General features: G+C 33.3%; 1 protein-coding gene across 1 annotated transcript; it reads right to left on the bottom strand.

The window, feature by feature from the left end:
- Positions 1 to 1,742: 1,742 nt before the first annotated feature.
- On the bottom strand, positions 1,743 to 2,818 carry LOC136223988 (THO complex subunit 4D-like). Its single transcript, XM_066012191.1, has one exon. The coding sequence runs from the start codon at positions 2,460 to 2,462 to the stop codon at positions 1,743 to 1,745; it is 720 nt and encodes a 239-aa protein (XP_065868263.1). The 5' UTR covers positions 2,463 to 2,818.
- Between the last annotated feature and the right edge of the window lie 17,113 nt (positions 2,819 to 19,931).

Genomic DNA, 19,931 nt, shown 5'->3' with positions numbered 1-19,931 from the left:
TGGTTCAGGGTTGTAATCCTGATAATCTAATTTGTTGATTAAATTTTAATACATGGTGAGATAGACATGTGTTGTGCACCCTTCAAGTCCAATGGGCATTCGAGTGAGGGAGTGTGTTAGAGTTTAATATAAAAAACTATTCTTGGACTTTAACTACCAGCTTAAAGGTTTAGTTCAATTGGTTCCTTGACAACAGCAAACAAAACATAACCCGGACGAGAGAAAAAAAAAAAAAGTCAAAAATTGAAATTCGAGTTAGTATTTAGACTGGAAAGATGATGAATACATACTTTAATTCTAGCTCCATCTTTCTATTGATTTCAGTTCGCCCCTCACTGGTTTAATTAGTTTCGATTAAGTCCTTCCCATTTTATAATTTCACCCACTACTATTTCTTTATTTCAATTTCTCCCAATTATTTCAATTTTGCCTTAATTTACCCTCTCACTTTAGCCCATTATCAATTTCAGCCCAACAAGACCAATTAAATAGGCTCATGCATTATAGCCTTTCTTTACATATATTTAGTTTCTATTAATTTCAATTTTATTCCTATTATATTAATTTAGGTAATGTAAATTAATTTTGAATACACATGTATATTAAATTATTAGGAATTTATTTTGCTAATTTACATCCTTAATTTGTGTTTATTTCTTAATTCTGAATTTTATTTAAGGCAATTTATTAATTTCCTACCTCAAAATCAATAAAGTTCCCATATTCAATTAATTTGTAAAAAACAATTAAAATTTTGTTTCATATATAAACAATTAATATATGAATTTTTTTGTTTCATATATTCATTCTAATTAGGGATGGTAATAAGGTACGCGTATGTAGTATCAATCTCAAACTTTTCCACGTTATTTTTATTATTCGTATCTGTCTCATTCTCCTAACGAGTATACTTCATGAATCTCGTACTCGTCCTATTTAAATTTCTGGTACCCTTATCTGAGAGGTATTCCCATACCCGTCTCTTACCCTTTATAGGTACATGTAATCCTGCTAGGATCGAGTATTATCGGATACCAGTGGAGGAGTACCTATTGACATCCTTAATTGTAATAAGAAACAATTAAACTTTTGTTCCCAATTAAAAAAATAATTAATATAGGTTTGATTTTATTTAGGGTAATATTTTTCATATATGTTAAGATTAATCTTAATTTGTTTTACCGTATATATTTTCATGACTAAATTAAATCTATTATCTATAATATATCTAAAATACTCTTTATTAAAAGTTATCTTGTTTTCGGCTATATGTATAAAATTTAAAATTTTAATAAAGTTAATAATATTGTATATATGTCATATATATATATATATATATATATGAATATAACATGTTATATATGCGGATAAATTTTAAATTTTAATAAAGCTAATAATATTGTATATATGTCATGTATACGATATAAACCAAAAATATTTTTACTTTAAATTGAATTATTCCCTTTAAGATAATCTTTTATTGAAATTCGTTTTATTTTTCGTATGTATGTTATATATGTGGATAAAAACTTCAATTTGAATAAGTTAAGAATCCGGTGTATGTTATATAGGCGATTTCAAACTAAATAAACCAATTTAGAATGCAATCTCGAATTCATAAAATAAATCAAGATAATTCAAATCAATATATTTAAAACACTCCTTAAAGAAACCAACCAACGTGTTCATTCATATAAAGCCTACTCACCACATATTATTTTTTCCTACTAAACACAGCTTACTTAGGTTTCCATTGGTTCAGCATCAGCATGGTACTTCTCTAATTCCTTGTCCAGCTCTTCTGCTGTCTTCTTCCCTCGCCCTCCTCCTCGTCCTCGGCCTCCTCCACGCCCTCGCCCTCCTCCTGGTCCACGTCCTCGCCCATCTCCTCCTCCACGGCCTCCGCCATTTCTCATACCCCCACCACGGCTTGGACCTCCGCGATGATTACTAGTAGTAGCCAAGCCTCTTCCAGATGTCATAACAACTGTCCTGTTCATCCTTTCATGTACTCCACTTACATTAACTCTAGCTGAGAGAGGCATTTCTGCAGTGGCACCAACAATTTCTACCTTCATTGGTTTTCCATCTAATATAACATTGTTATATTTCTCCACAGCCGCAAATGCATCACTTCTTCTTGTATAAACCACTTCACCTGAGCCACTAGAGCGACCACGTTCATCATAGTGAACATCACAACTTTTTAGATCTCCTATCTCAGAGAAGAGCTCCCTTATATCTTCACTGGATACTCCATAATCCAAGTTAGATAGATATATCTTGGTTCCAGTGGTGATCCCAACAGCAGCTCTAATACTATCTTCACTGATTCTGCGAGGAGGCTTGCCTATTTTACCCACAGCTCCTGACATTCTTCCCCATTGGAAAGGCCCAGCTAAGCCATGTCCTCTACCACGGCCTCTACCTCTCCCTCTGCTCATATCCAGAGATGCCGCCATTGATTTTGAAGCTGTACAAGTATACGAAATGGTGTAGGCAAACCTATCAGACAAAGATCTAATTATGTATAGAGAAGGGAGGCGCAATTAGGGTATTCAGGATTGCGGATTCATCGGGAATGGGCAGAAGAGAAAAAGGAAATTATTGTGATTTGCTGAGAAAACTACAAAATTTAAGGATAGACTTGCCTAATTGCATTATCTAATTAATTAGAATGCATGATTTACTGAGATTAGAATAATTTCTCTAATTAACCATGTCTAATAATAAGGATATTAATATATATGGGAAGTAACATAGGAAATTCAATCTAAATGAGATTTGATTCAGCCAAGAAGAGTGTGAGTTGGAGATAAAGCTACAAAATTCTAGGAAGATTTACTATGTGATGTAGGGCTGTTCACAGTTCAGTTCAATTGAGAGATTATAAATTTTTCAGAATTGAATTGAAAGTCGGAGAATTAAATAGTTCTGAAAATTCGGTGTGGTTCAATTCGGAGATTTGAGATATCGTTTAGTTCAATCTTGATAGATAGAGATTCTGATACATTAATCATGCCATATAAAATAATTTACAAATATGCACATATTTAGATACATTGATCATGCAATATAAAATAATTTACAAATTTATTCTAATTCCTATATAAAAAAATAAAATTAAAATTTTCAATAAAAAAATAGATAACACAGTTCAATTAACATTATAAAGCAATAACTTAATCATAAAGTTCATGAAAAAAAATAAAAAAATCTAGTTGATCACTAAGTCATTTCCCTTTCAGATGATACAAGATAAACGATATATATTTTTTTTTCATGTCATCTGATTTTTTTCGCGATAATATTTTAAATTTTTATCACCGGAAAGGTTAACTGCAAATAACTTCAAATTACATGTGACTTTATGATGAAACACGCCAGTTATCCCCAAAAAACTAGATTTTAACCAAAAAGATACATTATCATAAGATGAAACTATGTATATATAATTATCATTGTTGTTTGAAAACAAAAAAGTGGCAAGTTTTAAAAGTTTCATGGAGGAGCAAAAATTTCTCAAAAAAAAAAAAAGAATGCGATTGATAGGGACGTTTTATCCCTATCTTTTTGGATAATTTATAGTTTATTTTTAAGCTAATAATTAAGTTGAATATTTAATTTCACGTACATTTCAATGAATCAACAAAAATAATAAAATACGCACGTTTAGTTAATTTTAGTCATTTTGAATTCTTTTTAGTTACAGTCTTAAGGAATGAACTCACCACACGCTAGAGGTGACAAAAGTACACACGATCCAATTACAAGATACGAAATTAACACGTAATTTAGGTATTTGAGTTTAGCTTAGTAGATAATGTTGGTTTATTATGAGATAGAATTAGTCCCAAATGGGGGGTGAATGGAACCATTGCGTAAATCTAACCCTTATAAATTTTTGGGTAAATTTCAAATAAAACCCATGTGGTTTCATTAATTTTCAGATAAAGGACTGTGGTTTACTTTTTGTCAAAACGAGGATTGAGGTTTCACACTTGAATTAATGCTATTGAAACCATCTTTAATGACCTGAAAATGAAAATTTTCAAGAATTAAAGTTGTTCAATAGCACAGAACTGAGGCAAGTTCAGAATCATAGGCAATATTCGTTTACTGATTTAACCAGATTAACGAAGCTTGATTCTGCTTCTGATCTTTCTAAACAGAAGACAGCTCACACAGAGGAGCTTCTGTTACGACTTAAGGTTATGCAATCTATTGGTGAATAATAGTCGGAAGCGTTACTTAGGTTATTTAATATAAAAGCAACCAAATATCAGAAGTAAGTAAAGCAAAGGGTTAGAGAAAAGTTACTCAGTTATTTATATTGGTTCGATCTCCTAACTATATCCAGTCCCCAGAATACTTTATTCTGGGCTTTAATCGGTAGTGCACAAACCTTTACAATAGACACAGAGGCACCGCGAAGTACCATCCTTTGCACACTACACTCAACTATCTATCTACCTCTCAACTTGTTCACATATAACCAAAGCGAACAGAAGAGCTTCTGATCTTTTAACTATTGATGATTTTATTCTAACTTAGAACACAGAATGAAGTTCTATTATCTATCAGCTATTACACGAATTACAACAATGAATGTGTATGAGCTTTTGCTTTTTGCTTTTTGCACTTGAAGAATAATTCTCTTGATTTTAACGTGAATGATCAAAGTGTATCAATAGCTTTCGTTGGGGCTTTTATGGTGAAGCCTAAAGGCAAAACTTTTCGAAATTCGAAAAGACCGTTGGAGGGAAAGCTCCCTTTTGTTGCTTTCAACTTCTGTCTTCTGGTACAAAAGCTTTAACATTGAAGTTGCTTTTCCTTCTGTCTCTTCAGACAACACGCTTCTGATTTCTGGCAGAAGCAGACTGACTGTTTGGATAATTATAGCAAAGAGTCCAAATTGTCCAAGAGACAAGCAATCGGTTACTTATACTTCTTTCCTAATATAGTAGCGCAATGTCAGACAGGTAAGTCGATTGTTTGATTCTTGTCTTCCGGTTGATTTGCTTCTGGGGTTGGATCAACTTCTAGATCCTTCTAGCTTTTGGGCGGAACATGGCTTTGGGCCTTTATTATATCTTAAGCCCTTTCTTCAATTTCTTTCTCTTTTCTTTTTAGGGTCAAATACATGAATATCATAATTAAGTACAAACTTACAACTAAATCATATCACAAAACTTAATTCTTAATATGCCATTATTCTCTATATATTGTGATTTTACACCATAATTTAAAAAATTTAGACTCCAATTCATAAATTATAAACGAAGAAAATATATTCTAGACTTATAATTTATAAATTCTAATCCTTAAAATATATTAAAAGTACTGATTTTACTAGTTTGACATAATCTAAAATTATGACTTGACATAGTTGTAAATAGTTTTTAAAATATGAATTTCTGTCTAATTTTCCCTTCTTTTTAATCAGAACACTTAACAAACCATTAGTTCAAATAAATCAGCATTTATTTTTATACTGAAACTATTTTAGGGATTTTAATTTCCTATTGAATATTTTTGTCATAATCAAAAGTCATTGTGGAAATCGTGTTTCAACAATCTCCCCCATTTTGATAGTGACAAAAATTTCAGAGGATGAGAATGTTAAATAACTCCACCATAATAGTTGAACTTACATTGTTTCTGGACACTCCCCGATAAGGGTTGAACTACTGAAAAAAGTTTCACTTAAGATCAAAAAATATTATAAGTGAAAATGATTCAATCGTAAATTAAGTTCAGAGTCAGAAGCATAATATATCGGAAGGATAGAATATCGGAAGAAGTAATATGCACATAAAGATATTGAACAATGTTTTTAATTTGTCGGAGATAGCATGGTTAATGAAATATTGTGTAAATTGGTTAAGTGTTGATTTATCGGAATTATACACTTAAGAAAGAAAAGAAATTATAAATGTGTTCAGAGGTAGTATGGAAGAAAGAAGATATTCATTAGGGAACACATTATAGCAGATATCAAGTATGAAGCTCAATATCTTATAAGTACAGAAGAGAAATCCTATTTTGGTCTAATGTTCAAAGTCATATTATTCTTCTTCTTAGGTGGTTGCTGTTGTGTGTGATTGTTATTGTTTAAGAAGCAACGTTCTTGTTTTTGGCTTCCTCTAAGGCTTTCTCCCCCTTTTTGCAGCATCAACAATAGGAAGGTTTGAATGCACATTCAGAGTCACCTCCATTAAGCTGTTGGGGCATATTGTCCGTCAGAGGGGCATTGAGATGTAGCTAGACAAAATCAAAGCCATTAGGGAGATGCTAAACTGAGAAGGAAGTCTGATCCTTCCTAGGATTGCTCCAGTATGTGAGCAAATTCTGTAGAGGTATCTGCTGAACTTATCAAAACTGGGTAGTATTTATTGAAGAAAAGAGAGCTATTTAAATAGCCTTACAAAAGATAAGATAAAAACAGAAATATCTCACAGTAAACAAATCTGGAGATTTCAAAAACTAAACAAATTCCTAAATAATAGGACCACAAGATTCCTAAAGAATAGGACTTATCAAATAACAACTAAACTAGACTCCTAAACAATATCAAATACTTAACAAACAAAGACCTCTTCATACTCTCCCTTAAACTAACTGCATAATGCAGTCAGTTTAATTCAGCAACATCAACCATGCCCATCTCCTTCCTGAGCTTCTCAAAGGCATGAAACTTTAGAGCTTTAGTCAGCAGGTCTGCAACCTGGTCTTGAGTTCCACAGTGCACCAACTCAACTTCTCCTTCTCGTACAAGATCCCTCAAAAAATGAAATCGTACTCTGATATGCTTGCATCTTCCGTGCATGACTGGATTTTTTGAAAGTTTAATTATAGAGCTATTGTCACACATGATTGTAGTGCAACCTTCTTGGTCATGATTTAAGTTCTTCAAAACTCGCCTCATCCATATAGCTTGGCAGGCACAAGCAGTGGCAGCTACAAATTTTGCTTCTGTTGTTGAAAGAGTAACAATTGGCTGCTTCTTAGACATCCAAGACACTGCTCCTGAACTTAATAAGAATATGTAACCAGATGTGCTTTTAGAATCAGTTTCATCCCCTGCATAGTAGGAGTCCGTAAAAGCAAGCAAGTCTTCATCACCTCCTCGTTTGTAAAATATCCCATAGTTGGTAGTCCCCTTTAAGTACCTCAAGATTCTTTTTGCTGCTTGTAAATGTAGCTTAGTGGGTCTAGACATAAATCTGCTGATCAAACTCACACTGAACATGATATCAGGTCTTGTAGCCGTAAGATACATTAGGCTTCCAACAATTTGCTTGTAATACGTGTCATCCACAGCAATTCCTTTGACATCTTTGGTGATTTTGGATCCTGGAACAATTGGACTATTCACAGGCTTGCTTTCATGCATTGCAAACTTCTTCAACACATCAGTAGCATATTTCCTTTGACAAATGAAAATTCCTTCGGGTTTTTGCAGAACTTCAATTCCAAGGAAGAATCTCATCTTTCCCAAATCAGTCATGTCGAAAGTTTGCATCATTGAATTCTTAAACTCAAACATCATATTTTTATCATCACCTGTAAAAATTAAATCGTCAATATAAATGCTAACAATCAAAATTTTACCTTCATTGTTTCTCTTGGTGAACAATGTTTGCTCGTTTGGGCATGTTCGAAAGCCTCTTCTTATGAAATGAGACTCTATATGACTGAACCACGCTCTCGGTGCTTGCCTTGGACCATACAATGCCTTATGCAGCTTGTACACTTTTTGTTCTTTTCCCTTTTTCACATACCCCTGTGGCTGCTCTACATAAACATCTTCATCTAATTTTCCATGAAGAAACGCAGATTTGACATCCAACTGAAAGATGTCCCATCCTCTGCAAGCTGCAATCGCCACAATCATTCTAACTGTATCCATACGTGCAACAGGGGCAAAGACTTCAGAGAAATCAACTCCTTGCTGTTGGGAGTACCCTTTAGCCACCAAGTGAGCCTTGTATTTTTCAACTTTACCATGCTCGTTTAATTTTGTTTTGTAAATCCATTTTACTCCAATTATTTTTGCTCCAACAGGCAGATCTATAAGTTCCCAAGTCTGATTTTTTTGAATTGAGCTTATTTCTCTATCCATTGCTTTCCTCCATTTCTCATGCTTCACAGCTTCTTCAAACAGATTTGGATCATCTCCATCTACACCTTGCACAATGTAGGCCTCTGCTTCCTCGTCTTCTTCTTCACTTAGCTCTTCTCCACTTACATAATCTTGCATCCATGTTGGCAACCTTCTTGTTCGAACTTGAGTTGCATTTTCTGGTGGAATATTTGTTGTATTTGCTGCTCCAATTTCTGTATCTACTGCTGCATTTTCTGCTTCAGGTATGACTTCATTACCTTCTTCTTCATTTTCATCGTTTTCACTCCCACCATCAAGCTCTACTTCTGTTTCACTGTCATCATCTCCCCAAATTAATTTAGAATTAATTTGGTCTTTGTTGTCCCAATCCCAACTCTTTTCTTCCTCAAATATGACATCTTTACTAATCACAATTTTCTTAGTTTTAGGGTCAAACAGCCTATATCCTTTTGATTCTTCACTAACACCTAACAAGACACAAGGAAAACTCTTATCATCCAACTTACTTCGTTTTGCTTCAGGTATGTGAACATGTGCAACACATCCCCAAACACGAAAGTGCTCTACTGAGGGCTTGACTCTGCTCCATGCTTCTTGAGGAGTAATGTTTTTTACTGACAAGGTTGGACATCGGTTTAGCAGATAAAATGTCCATTTGACAGCCTCGGCCCAAAAGGTTTTAGGAACCTTTTTGGCAGTGAGCATGCAGCGCACCATGTTCATGACAGTGCGGTTTTTCCTCTCGGCTACACCATTTTGGTGAGGTGTGTAGGCAGTTGTGAGTTGCCTTTTGATTCCTTGCTCTTCACAAAAAACTTTGAAGTTCGCCGAAGTGAATTCGCCTCCCCTATCTGTCCGCAAACATTTGATGGACTCTTCTACTTCCTTTTCTACTTGCTTCTTGAAAATTTTGAATTTGTTCAAGGCATCTGACTTCTCTACTAGCAAATATGCCCAAGCTTTACGACTATAATCATCTATGAAACACAACACATACCTCGTTCCACTATGTGAAATTGGCTCAATAGGTCCACATATATCAGCATGTATGAGCTCCAATACCTTGGTTGCACGCCATTCACTCTTCTTAGGTATGACATTTCTATGTTGCTTTCCTGTAAAGCAATCAGCACAAGTGATACTTGAAGTTCCCAAGTCAGGCAGCCCATACACCATTTTTTTGGATTGCAGAGTCTTCAAACCCTTCATGCTCAAGTGGCTGTAACGTTGATGCCATAGATATGTGGAGTCACTACTTGTATGCAGGCATTCTTCTATGTCATATGTGTTGGATCTTTCATTGAACAAGATGAACATACGATTAGCACTCATCTCTGTGCGTGCAATGAGTCCTCTATGTGGCTGATATATGTTACATGCTCCATTTTTAATCAAAATAGTAAGACCCTTTTCCTGCAATTGTCCCACACTCAACAAATTGTTTCTGAGTTCAGGAACATAGTACACTTCACTTATCACAAAGTGAATCCTATTAATCACCAACCTCACACTTCCTTTTCCTGCCACTGTCATTCTAGTGTTGTTGCCACATTTAACAAAATGCTTGAAGCCATCAACCATATTCAAGAACATATCTTTATCGCCACACATGTGGTTTGAGCACCCAGTGTCAAGAAACCAATCATCTTTTCTTTTTGCTACATGCTCATCTTCATACGTCATTAAGAGCAATTCTTCTTCTACATCGAGTTGTGCATAGTTAGCTTCCTTGTTCCATTTAGGACATTCATATTGAAAATGTCCTAAATCATGGCATTTATAACATTCCACAGTAGCTTTATTAAAGCTGGATAGCCTCTGCCACGTCCCCTACCACGTCCATGTCCTCTTCCTCTTCCTCTACTGCTCTCAACGTTCAATGCTTGATCAACCTCATTGCTGTATCTTTTAAATTTTTGCTCATGAACCACTAAAGTGCTTTGAAGTTCATCAATTGACATGGAACTAGTGTCCTTTGATTCTTCAATGGACACAACCACATAGGTGAATCGCTCTGTCAAGGTTCGAAGAACCTTCTCAACGACTTTCGAGTCTGGCATCTCCTCTCCATTGCTCCTCATTTTGTTTGCAACAGCCATTACTCTAGTAAAGTATTCAGTGATGGTCTCTGTCTCCTTCATGGAAAGAACTTCAAAATCTCTTCTCAATGAATTCAGTAACGACTTCTTCACACGATCATTTCCTCCAAATTTTCTCTTTAGCGATTCCCAAACAATTTTTGATGTGCGTCTGTCCAGAATTTGTTCAAACACGGTTCTATTAATGGCTCTGAAGAGATAGTGTTTCGCCTTGTGATCCTTCATTCTGGCATTCTCCAATTGTGTTTGTTGTGCGTCTGTTAGTGTTGTTCCTGGCACTTGCTCCTTGATGCCTTTCTCAATATAGATCCATAGACCTTTGGAACGAATAAGATTCTCCATTAATTCACTCCAATGGTCATAATGAAAACCATCAAAGTGAGGTATTTTTGCAGAAATCTTTTGGTCACTCATCTGTGTTTGAATCTCTCTCTCTTTCTTTCTCCCTTTTTTTTAAGCTGCTGCTTACTCTAAATAATCAGGCCAAGTGGTAGCTCTGATACCAGTTTGTAGAGGTATCTGCTGAACTTATCAAAACTGGGTAGTATTTATTGAAGCAAAGAGAGCTATTTAAATAGCCTTATAAAAGATAAGATAAAAACAGAAATATCTCACAGTAAACAAATCTGGAGATTTCAAAAACTAAACAAATTCCTAAATAATAGGACCAGAAGATTCCTAAAGAATAGGACTTATCAAATAACAACTAAACTAGACTCCTAAACAATATCAAATACTTAACAAACAAAGACCTCTTCAGATTCATCTTTAGGTTAACAACAATCTGTGAACCAATCTTTAAATTGTTGAAGAAAGAATATGCAATCATACGGAATGATAACTGTCAGTTCACCTTGGCAAGGTTTAAGGGGTACTTGTTAAATACTCCGGTGCTGAAACCTCCAACTACGGGGAAGCTTTTGATTCGATATCTTACAATTAAAGATACCTCAGTCGGTGCAATGCTAGCTCAAAAGCAAGATGAAAAGTTAGAGCATATGGTCTACTACTTGACCAAGAAACAATTAGAAACAGAGTCAAGATACACAATTCTAGAGAAGAGTTGTGCAACCGTGGTGTGGATGACCAAAAAAGTGAGGCATTACTTCTAGTCATATAAAATATAGGTTATCTTAAAAGTGGATCCAATAAAGTTTCAGTACACTACACCATCACTTGTGAGGAAGTTGTCTCGGTGGTTATTGCTACTGCCAGAATTTGACATCGAGTTGTCATAAAATTCCTAGCACATCAACCTCTTGAACCCACTTATGTGGATAGTCTGGAATCCCCTGATGAACTACTCAACTTAGTTGAGGTAAAGAAGTGGAAAATGTTCTTCAACAGTGTAATAAACAAATGTGGTGCCGAAATTAGAGTGATAATTATAACCCCCAAAAGGAGAAGTCATTCCTTTATCTAAAAGACTGGAGTTCCTAATCACCAACAATGGAGCAGAATATGAGGCATGCTTATTTGATCAATAATGAGTTGTGTCCTACAATTTCACCTTATACTACACTTGGTATCACTTGTACAGTTATAGATAGAACTAATAATTGCAAACTTCATTTGTTACATGGAATCCAAGTGAGGAACTAGAAGAGTCCATGTCGTTGTTAAGGTGCAATACGAACTCAGAAAATCATATGAACAACAAACTAGGTTCTAGTTCTAACCCGAGGCTTATAACCGACCATTTTGGTTATGAAGTTACTAAAATAAAAAATACTTATTTTGACGGAATAAGATTATCAGATTCTGTTATTGATTTTAATAACGTGAAAACTTCCGAGGATTTTGAAATTCTAAAGAATTTATGAGCTTAGAGCTAACCAAAAACTTCTGAATAGAGTATTGTGATCGTTGTTCAATAAAAGACATCTTCATGAGAATCTTCTCATGGGTCATTATAGAGACAATAAACATTACTGATGTCATTCAAGCTTGGAAGCCTACCACACTAAATTACAGTTTTACTACTTGGAGGACGAGTTTGAAAGCCTTCAAGACATTAGGAATGAATGTTGATTTCCTGTAGGAACAGTTGGATCGACTTGCTGCCAAGTCGAGAAAGTATGTGTAAGTTAAAACGACAAGAGATATTGTAGAAGAGGATATGAAAAATATAGAAAAAATGTATTGGGACAAAAAGAAGTAAGTAGTTGACTAGATGAGCAGTTGTAGGAGATGAAGCCTTGGAGTGAGGATCATCATAATAATATATCATGTCCTCTCTGCAATATATCTTCACAGCTTTAACTTCCTCGTACTTTCTCGACTTGGAAGCAAGGATTATAAGTCGATCCAATCATTCCTTTAAGAAATTAGCATTCATTCCTAATGTCCTGACGGCTTTCAAACTCTTTCTCCAAGTAGTAAAACTGTCATGGGGTGTGGTAGGCTCCGAAACTCGAATGGCATCAACAATGTTTATTGTCTATGCAATTACTCCTCCTGTTAGTTTATTGTTAAGACCCTCCATAAGATTCTTATTAAGATGTCTTTTTACTGCAAGAAAGATCACAATACTTTCTTCGCAAGTGTTTGGTTAGTTCTCAGCTTATCACTAAAAACATTCATTAGAAGATGGTCGTTTATTTTCACAAAACCTAAGGAGCATTTTTTCAAAGCTGTGAGAAGGTTGGGGTGGGTCATTAGATGAGTGAGTCAATGAAGGGAGCTCATGAGTATTTTGAAGCATCACGTTCCTCCATTTTTTGCTCATACCACCTTCTGTGCTAGCTAGAAGATGCTCAAATTGAAGATTTTCGATAAAGTTTTCCCGTTTGTACTGGATAGATGCTATAAACAATAATATACTTGAGACGTGGTTAAGGTGAGACATTTTAAAAAGTTGCCAATTTTGCTTCGATTCCATAGAAAATGGGTTGGTAAAAATAAAGGATCTCTACTAACTACAATTAAATAGATACACATAGTGATGTGTAATATATGTGTTTCAGTGTCACACCATAACTATTGTCACAAAGGATTGATATAATTAATATATATTAGCAGAGCATTATCTCTCTTTTAAAAAAAATTATATATGAATTTCAATAGATATTATGAAAAAAAAATTATTTTTTTCTATATTAATAAAATTTAATTAGTATTTTATTTATGAAAATTTAGTTAGTACTTAAACTTTAAAAACAACTCTATAAAAAAAACTTTAAAAACAACAATTTTTTTTAAAAGATCTAATAATTGTATTTCAAGTTTAATTATAAAATAAAAAATTTGAATTTATTAATTTAATATCTCAAAATATTAGAATTTTTTATTAATATTTTACTATGTTAGTATTTTTTTTAAAACTATGTTTCTATGTAAATTTTGCTAATTAATAGCCGGATAATCAATTATTGAGTTTTTGTCATTTCTGTCGCTATATTAATTGAATCGAGTAATCAGATATATTATATATAAAAAATTGGAATCCCTTGTGAGTTTCTCGAAATGTGTTACCGGAAAATCAAGAAAAAGGTAAGGAAGTGAGGAATGAGAGGAAGAGGAATGAGTTTTTATCACTGGGTATACTCACTTCGGAAAAGAGTATTATGATCGTTGTTGCAGTAAAAAGACATATCTTTATGAGAATCTTCTCGCGGGGTCTTAATTGTAAACTAGCAGCAGGAGTAATTGAAGAGACAATAAACATTGTTGATGTCATTAAAGCTTAGAAGCCTACCAAGCCTAATGACAGTTTTACTACTTGGAGGAAGAGTTTGAAAGCCTTTAAGGCATTAGGAATGAATGTTGATTTCCTGTAGGAACTGTTGGATCCACATATAAACCTTGCTGCTAAGTCGAGAAAGTACGAGGAAGTTAAAACTGCATGGGATATTACATAAGAGGATATGAAAAATCTAGAGAGAAAAAGTATTGGAACAAAAATAAGTAAGTAGTGGACTTCATAATCAGTCGTTGAAGATGGAGGCTGAGAGTGAGGATTATCATAATAGTATATCATAATCCTCAGTCTCAGGATCCATCTCCAACTACTGCTCATCAAGTCTACTACTTACTTCTTTTTGTTCTAATACCTTTTTTTCCCTAGATTTTTCATATCATCTTCTGCAATATATATTTGTAGTTTTAACTTCCTCGTGCTTTGTCGACTTGGCAGTAAGGATTATAAGTTGATCCAATCTTTCCTACAGGAAATTAGCATTCATTCCTAATGCCTTGAAGGCTTTCAAACTCTTCCTCCAAGTAGTAAAACTGTCATGAGGTGTGGTAGGCTTCGAAACTCAAATGACATCAGGAATTTTTATTGTCTCTACAATTACTCATGATGTTAGTTTATAGTTAAGACCCCCGAGAAGATTCTTATTAAGACATGTCTTTTTACTGTAACAAAGATCACAATACACTTTCTTCGGAAGTGTTTGGTTAGCTCTGAGCTTATAACTGAAACATTCATTAGAAGGTGGTTGTTTATTTTCACAAAACCTAAGGAGCATTTTTACAAAGCCGTGAGAAGGTTGGGGTGGGTCATTAGACGAGTAAGTCAGTGAAGGGAGCTCATGAGTAATTTGAAGCATCACCTTCCTCCATTTTTTCCTCATACCATCTAATGAATCTTTCCGTTATCAGCTTAGAGTTAACCAAACACTTTCGAATAGAGTATTATGATCGTTGTTGCAGTAAAAAGACATATCTTTATGAGAATCTTCTCGAGAGTCATTGTTGAGACAATAAACATTACTTATGTCATTCAAGCTTGGAAGACTACCACACTGAATTACAGTTTTACTACTTGGAGGAAGAGTTTAAAAGCCTTCAAAACATTACGAATGAATGTTGATTTCTTGTAGGAACCATTGGATCGACTTATAAACCTTGCTGCCAAGTCGAGAAAGTACGAGGAAGTTAAAACTACAAGAGATATTGCATAAGAGGATATGAAAAATCTAGAGAAAAAAAGTATTGAAACAAAAATAAGTAAGTAGTAAACTTCATGATTAGTTGTTGAAGATGAAGGCTGAGAGTGAGGATTATCATAATATTATATCATAATCCTCACTCTCAGGCTCCATCTCCAACAACTGCTCATCAAGTCTACTACTTACTTCTTTTTGTTCTAATACCTTTTTTTCTCTAGATTTTTCATATCATCTTCTGCAATATATATTTGCAGTTTTAACTTCCTCGCAATTTCTCGACTTGGCAGCAGGGATTATAAGGTGATCCAATCGTTCCTGCAGGAAATTAGCATTCATTACTAATGCCTTGAAGGCTTTCAAACTCTTCCTCGAAGTAGTAAAACTGTCATGAGGTGTGGTAGGCTTCGAAACTCGAATGACATCAAAAAAATTTATTGTCTCTGCAATTACTCATGATGTTAGTTTATAATTAAAACCCCCGAGAAGATTCTTATTAAGATATGTCTTTTACTTCACAAAGATCATACTACTTTCGTTGGAAGTGTTTGGTTAGCTCTCGGCTTATAATTGAAACATTGTTAATGTCATTTAAGCTTGCAAGCCTACCAAGCCTAATGACAGTTTTACTACTTGGAGGAAAAGTTTGAAAGCTTTCAAGACATTAGGAATGAATGTTGATTTTCTGTAGGAACTATTGGATCGACTTATAAACCTTGCTGCAAAGTCGAGAAAGTACGAGGAAGTTAAAACTACAAGAGATATTGCATAAGAGGATATGAAAAATCTAGAGAAAAAAAGTATTGGAACAAAAATAAGTAAGTAGTTGACTTCATAATCAGTTGTTGAAGATGGAGGCTGAGAGTGAGGATTATCATAATAGTATATCATAATCCTCAGTCTAAGGCTCCATCTCCAACTACTGCTCATCAAGTCTACTACTTACTTCTTTTTGTTCTAATACCTTTTTTTCCCTAGATTTTTCATATCATCTTCTGCAATATATATTTGTAGTTTTAACTTCCTCGTCAGTAAGGATTATAAGTTGATCCAATCTTTCCTACAGGAAATTAGCATTCATTCCTAATGCCTTGAAGGCTTTCAAACTCTTCCTCCAAGTAGTAAAACTGTCATGAGGTGTGGTAGGCTTCGAAACTCGAATGACATCAACAATTTTTATTGTCTCTGCAATTACTCATGATGTTAGTTTATAGTTAACACCCCTGAGAAGATTCTTATTAAGATATGTCTTTTTACTGCAACAAAGATCACAATACTTTCGTTGGAAGTGTTTGGTTAGCTCTCAGCTTATAATTGAAACATTGCTGATGTCATTCAAGCTTGGAATCCTATCAAGCCTAATAACAGTTTACTACTTGGAGGAAGAGCTTGAAAGCTTTCAGGACATTAGGAATAAATGTTGATTTCCTATAAGAACTATTGGATCGACTTATAAACTTTGCTGCCAAGTCGAGAAAGTACAAGGAAGTTAAACTACAAGAGATATTGCATAAGAGGATATGAAAAATCTAGAGAAAAAAAGTATTGAACAAAAATAAGTAAGTAGTGGACTTCATAATCAGTTGTTGAAGATGGAGGCTGAGAGTGAGGATTATCATAATAGTATATCATAATCCTCACTCTAAAGCTTCATCTCCAACAACTGCTCATAAAGTTTACTACTTACTTCTTGTTATAATACCTTTTTTCTCTAGATTTTTCATATCCTCTTCTACAACATATTTTTATAGTTTAACTTCCTCGTACTTTCTCGACTTGGAAGTAGGGATTATAAGTTGATCCAATCGTTCTTACTGGAAATTAACATTCATTCCTAATGCCTTGAAGGCTTTCAAACTCTTCCTCCAAGTAGTAAAACTATCATGAGGTGTGGTAGGCTTCGAAACTCGAATGACATCAAGAATTTTTATTGTCTCTGCAATTACTCATGATGTTATTTTATAGTTAGGACCCCTGAGAAGATTCTTTATTAAGATATGACTTTTTACTATAACAAAGATCACAATACTTTCTTCGGAAGTGTTTGGTTAACTCTAAGCTTATAACTGAAACATTCATTAGAAGGTGGTCGATTATTTTCACAAAACCTAAGGAGCATTTTTTCAAAGTTGTGAGAAGGTTGGGGTGGGTCATTAGACGAGTGAGTCAATGAAGGGAGCTCATGAGTATTTTGAAGAATCACCTACCTCCATTTTTTGCTCATACCACATTCTGTGCTAGCTAGAAGATGCTCAAATTGAAGATTTTCAATAAAGTTTTCCAGTTTCTACTCGATAGATGCTATGAACAATAATATAATTGATATATGGTTAGGGTGATAGATTTTAAAAAGTTGCCAATTTTGCTTCCATTCCATAGAAAATGGGTTAGTAAAAATAAAGGATCTCTACTAACTACAATTAAATAGATACACATAGTGATGTGTAATATATGTCTTTCAGTGTCACACCGTAACTATTGTCACAAAGAATTGATATAATTAATATATATTAGCAGAGCATTATCTCTCTTTTCAAAAAAAAAAAATTTATATGAATTTCAATGGATATTATGAAAAAAAATTATTTTTTTCTATATTAATAAAATTTAATTAGTATTTTATTTATGAAAATTTAGTTGGTACTTAAACTTTAAAAACAACTCTATCAAAAAAAATTTAAAGCAACAAAAAAAATTTAAAAATCTAATAAATGTATTTTAAGTTTAATTATAAAATATAAAATTTGAATTTATTAATTTAATATCTCAAAATATTAGCATTTTTTATTAATATTTTACTATGTTAGTCTTTTTTTTTTTTTAAACTACGTTTCTATGTAAATCTTATAGTAATTTCTATTTGACATGCTTATGCCATGTTGCAATATTCCTATTATTAGAAAGTTAATTTCTTCACATGTTATTTCAGCTTGTAATAATAAGAAAGTTCAATCTCTTTGTGAACCATGTCCTTTAAGAAAGATTCATAAATCGTGTTCGAATTTTGTTGCTTCACAACCATTAGAATTAAAAAATTTAGATGTTTGGAGACCTAAAAAAAATCAATCTCATGATGGATATTCTTATTGTGTTCTAATTTTCGACGGGTATTCATGGATTTATCTTCTTAAATATAAATCTAAAGTTTATGATACATTTATTAAATTTCACAAGGTTCTCTAAAAATATTTTGGTTCTTTCTGCCCTTATACAACTTAACAAAATCGTTGTCTTGGACGGAAACATTGTCACATTATTGACACCGTCCTTCCTATATTGAATCATGCATATTTACTTGTTTCTTTCTTTTCATATTCATTTGATATATAACTATTTACGTTATTAATAGATGTCCCACTTCCAGAATTAATTTACATCAGCGAATAAAACAGATCTGTAGCTACTAGTTGATTCGGCATACCAATATTTGATAATTTCAAAATAACAATGTCATTAATAAGAATCTGTCTCAATATAGGTAGAACAAACCTTTAAATAAGTAAAACAAATCCTAAAAACAATAAATATCCTAATTAGAAATAGAAAGATAAATCCTAAATTAAGGAAACAATTCGAAAGATAAAAGGATAAATTAAAAAACATCTGAAAGCAAGGGTTTTTGAGGCTGAATTTGGTTAGAAAAGCCCAAACCTCCGGTTAAAGTGGTGAGTTTTGCTACCAAGACTGCATACTACAGTTAGTCACATGAAAAATGTTATCCAGTATAGTATACAGTATAAAATCAGACATATTAGCTTTCATATAACGATTAGACAAAATTTACTTAAGAGCAACAGTATACAGTATAAAATTAGTAAGATAGTAACAAGCAATCATATTTAGATGAATACATTTCCTTCCCCATACCTCCAGGCTGTTCGATGGTGGTTACCTATGAACGATGATAGCCCGATAATCAATTCTTGAGGTTCTGTCACTTCTATCACCATATTAATTGAATCGAGTAATCCGATAAATTATATATAAAAAAAACTGGAATCCCTTGTGAGTTTCTTGAAATGTGTTGCCAGAAAATCAAAAAAAAAATAAGGAAGTGAGGAATGAGAGGAGGAGAAGGAATGTGTTTCTTGTTTAAATTGTTTAAGTAGAAGTGAGAATCGGTTGGCTTTGAACCCGGTGAATGGTTTATGGGACAAAGATCTAATTATATAGAGAGATGAGAGGTGTTATGAGGGTTTTGAGAGTTGCAGATTCATCTCAAAGGGGCATAAGAGAAGAGAGAAAGGGAATAATTAATTTGTGAAGATTTTTCCTAAAGAGAATAAGAAAATTATTGTGATTTGTGGAAAAAACTACAAAATTTAAGGATATATAAATTGTCTAATTAATTAGAATAAGGAAATTATGTGAGTTAAGGATAAAGAAATTATCTAATTAATTAGAATGCATGATTTACTGAAATTAGAATAATTGAAATATATAACTAAATAATTAACCATACCATATTGGAAATCAATGTAATGTATGTTACATAGAAATTCAGAAAAAGGAAATTCGACTATAAATGTGAATAATTAATTTGTGGAGATTTTCCCTAAAGACTATAAAGAAATTATTGTGAATTGCAGAGAAAGCTATAAAATATAAGGATACTGATTGTCTAATTAATTAGAATATGGAAATTATTATGAGTTTTTTTTTTGAAGAAACAATTATTGTGAGTTAAGGATATAGAAATTGCCTAATTAATTAGACTGCATGATTTTAGTGAAATTAGAATAATTTAATATATAACTAAATAATTAACCATATCTAGAAAGGATATTTTTTTTGATGAAAAATTGGACGTTG

Source organism: Euphorbia lathyris, chromosome 3 (genome assembly GCF_963576675.1).
Source record: "Euphorbia lathyris chromosome 3, ddEupLath1.1, whole genome shotgun sequence".
Lineage (NCBI taxonomy): Eukaryota > Viridiplantae > Streptophyta > Magnoliopsida > Malpighiales > Euphorbiaceae > Euphorbia > Euphorbia lathyris.
The sequence above is the reverse complement of the archived record's forward strand: the minus strand, read 5'-3'. Positions and strand labels throughout refer to the sequence as shown.

What these genes read in the sequence shown, in the direction of transcription:
- LOC136223988 (XM_066012191.1), bottom strand. Translation starts at nt 2,462, where the DNA reads ATGGCGGCATCTCTGGATATGAGCAGAGGGAGAGGTAGAGGCCGTGGT.